General features: G+C 31.3%; 1 protein-coding gene across 1 annotated transcript; it reads left to right on the forward strand.

The window, feature by feature from the left end:
- Nucleotides 1–368: 368 nt before the first annotated feature.
- On the forward strand, nucleotides 369–2,329 carry LOC119602765 (retinol dehydrogenase 12). Its single transcript, XM_037954460.1, has 2 exons — nucleotides 369–862; nucleotides 933–2,329. The coding sequence occupies exon 2, from the start codon at nucleotides 946–948 to the stop codon at nucleotides 2,044–2,046; it is 1,101 nt and encodes a 366-aa protein (XP_037810388.1). The 5' UTR covers nucleotides 369–862; nucleotides 933–945; the 3' UTR covers nucleotides 2,047–2,329.
- The last annotated feature ends 1,259 nt before the right edge of the window (nucleotides 2,330–3,588 follow it).

The raw sequence follows: 3,588 nt of genomic DNA on the forward strand, positions 1-3,588 counted from the left end.
TTCTGATTTAAGTATTTTTTGCGTAAAGAATGCAAATCACCGTAAAATATTTTAAATAAAAAATACAAAAACAAGTTTTATACATACAATTTAAAAAAATTTAATGTTAATTAAAAATGCAAAATTAGTTTTATAATAACAATTGAACAGTGATGATCAATTTAAGTAAAAACTAAATTTAGATAAAATTTACAATTAATTGTCATGAAGATATTTTAACTTCTAATGTTAAGTGTTGTTCCCTAGTTGTTGTTGTTAAGCTAGTTTAAACCGAGGTTAAACCAAATTTAAACTGAGCAAGTGCTAGAAAATTGTTTAATTAAACTATTAGATAATATTTCTTAAAGAAAAATAACTTTATAAACGGCAACACTTCTTAAGTTATTTTGGTATTTACCTAAAAAATTTGAAACTTTTTTTTAAATATACAAATTGTGGGCCATTAAGAGCAAAACAACAGAGAGTGAATGCAAGTAAGAGAAATTAAAGAAGAATAGCCAAGTAAACAACATTAAAGAAAAAAAAAACTGAAAAGATCTTTGGCCTACTCAGGTTTTAACCAAAAACTTAGTTAGTTTGTGTGGATCAGCAGAAGAGTAAACTTGTTGTGGCTCTAGGAAAAAGAAGCCAGTCGTCGTACAAAAAACATCATCCAACTGACAAGCAGTCAAGCCAAGCAACAGCATATTTTCTTCTTGTTGTTGTTTTTTTTTTGTAAACAATAATACTTACTACTGGCGGTGGTATACTTATAGAGTGGCATACCAAAACCAAGCCAAACTAAACAAGGGCTTGTACAGCAAGCTACCAACAACAACAACAAACAACAGAAATTTTATAGAAAGTTTGAATTTTTTCACAAGTATGTAAAAAAAAATTATTAAAAAAAAGATTTCTTAGCAAAAATTTACTTTTTTTTAAAACAATTACAGTTTTTATGTAATTATGACGGTTGTGGAGAATTTGGAACAGGAACAGGAAGTAGTTAAAAAACTGTGTTTTGAAGGAGCCTGGGCTTGGGCTATAGAAATTTTCTTTTGGATTTGTGTGGCAGCCTTGATTATGTATCTTTTAAGGAGAATTATAGAAGGACCTTTTTATCGTAAACCCAATCGTATAGATGGCAAAGTGGTTATTGTAACCGGCTGTAATACCGGTATTGGTAAGGAAACCGCTCTGGAATTGGCTAGAAGAGGAGCCCGTTTGTATATGGCCTGTAGAGATGCGGCTCGTTGTGAAGCGGCACGTTTGGAAATCATAGAACGTACACAAAATCCCAATGTTTTTAATCGCACCTTGGATTTGGCTTCTTTGTCTTCGGTGAGACAATTTGCTGAACGTTTTCTAGCCGAGGAACAAAGACTGGATATTTTGGTTAATAATGCCGGGGTAATGGCCACTCCACGTAAGCTAACAGCTGATGGTTTTGAGCAACAGATAGGTATTAACCATTTGGGCCACTTCCTTTTAACTAATCTATTATTGGAACGCCTTAAATCTTCTTCACCCAGTCGCATAGTAGTGGTTAGTTCAGCTGCCTATATATTTGGTCGCATTAATAAGTCTGATCTAATGAGTGAGAAATCTTATTCGAAATTCTTTGGTGCCTATGCACAAAGTAAATTGGCTAATATCTTATTTACCCGTAAATTAAGTGAAATTTTAAATGGCTCCAATGTCACAGTCAACTGTCTACATCCCGGTATAGTACGCACTGAATTAATGCGTTATAATACCTGCCCCAAAACCTGGAATGTACTCAAGACCATGATAAATGTTTTCATTCGATCCCCCAAGGCAGGTGCTCAAACTTCCTTATTTTTGGCTTTGGATCCTAAATTGGAATGTAAAACGGGAGGTTTCTACTACAATGCCTTAAGATTCCCCGTTTTACCTAAAGCCGCAGAACAAGAAATGGCCGATTGGCTATGGCAAGAAAGTGAAAAATTGGTGGGTTTGCCAGCCAGCATTAAAGCCAAGGAACCAGAGCCAGAGAAACCCTCTGCTATGGAATCGGTTAAGGTTATTAAAGAAGAGGAAAAGTGAGGACAAACCCCCAATAAAACCAGTGTCTTAGTTTTAAAATTTCCATAAATGCTTTAATTTCTTAACTTACTTTATTTAAATTAAATATTTTTTTTATTTAATTTTCTTTTTATAATTTATTGCGAACAAAAATTGTTTAGTATTTATTTGTATTATTAAATAAAGTACAATTTTATTTTTTTATTTATTTACCTTTAAAATGAACTGCCTTCAATACATTTTTTTCTAACAAATTCATTGAATGAAATAGAGCAAATAAGAAAAATAGTGTGAAAGAGAGAGAGAGGGAGTGCAGCCAACCAATAACAAACTCACAAACTTTGTATACAAATTGTCAATTAAATGCAATACAGAATTGACAATTGAAATTACAAAATAATACTTAAAAGAATTTAATCATTATTCAAACTTATATTAAAGTAATAAAACGTATTAAACAATAATGTTTTCCAATTAAATTGTTAAACAATTATTCATTAAGGAAATATTCAAAGCAAAAATTGTTGTCCCAGTATTTTTAATAGTAAAAATTTCTGTATATTTTCTGCCTACAATTTCAAACAATTTGTATAAATTAACAAAACTTTACGTCATAAATAATTAACACGTAAATTCATTATAAAATACCACCCTCCTCAGCAGCTGTTTTATTAATTTTCTAAAAAAAACTACTGTTTAAATTTTAATTAATTCCAGTTAAATAAATTATTAATCACGTGCTAAATTATTTAAATAAATTTTATATTTTACATATGAAATTTACATTAAAATTCATATAAATCTGTCAAAATATGACAGAATTCATTGAATTCATTTTAAATTATTATTTAATGACAGTTATGAATGTAAAACTGACTGTCATTAAAATGACAACAGGTGTTAGGGAAATTATTATTAAAAAAATCTGAATAATATAAGAGAAATTCAGATGAATAATGTCAAGAATTTTAAAGTCTATGAAAAATTGTGCAATCTGAACTATGTATCCAGATTATAGACTGGTCTAAAGTCCAAACTGTTGATTAGACTATAAACAAGACTATAGTCCAGACTATAGACTAGACAATAGACCAGAGAATAGTTCAGACTATAGACTAGACGATAGTCCAAATCATAGTCCAGACTATAGACCATACTGTAGTCCAGAATTTAGACCAGACTGTAGTCCAGACTATAGACCAGACTATAGTCCAGAGTATAGACCAGATTATATTCCAGACTATAGACCAGACTATATTCCAGACTAGACTACAGTCCAGACTATAGACCAGGCTGTAGTCCAGAATATAGACCAGACTGTAGTCCAGACTATAGACCTGACTATAGACCAGACTATAATAGACCAGACTGTAGTCCAGACTATAGACCTGACTATAAACCAGACCAGACTATAGACTATTATCCCGACTATAGACCAGACTATAGACTATTGTCTAGACTATAGACCAGACAAAAGTCCAGTCTATAGACTATTGTCCAGACTATAGACCAGACAAAAGTCCAGTCTATAGTCTAAACTAAAGTCCTTACTATAGATCAGAC

The sequence above is a fragment of the Lucilia sericata genome, unplaced genomic scaffold (assembly GCF_015586225.1).
Source record: "Lucilia sericata isolate MDLA Ls3-8-SP2 unplaced genomic scaffold, ASM1558622v1 Contig000251F_arrow, whole genome shotgun sequence".
NCBI lineage: Eukaryota > Metazoa > Arthropoda > Insecta > Diptera > Calliphoridae > Lucilia > Lucilia sericata.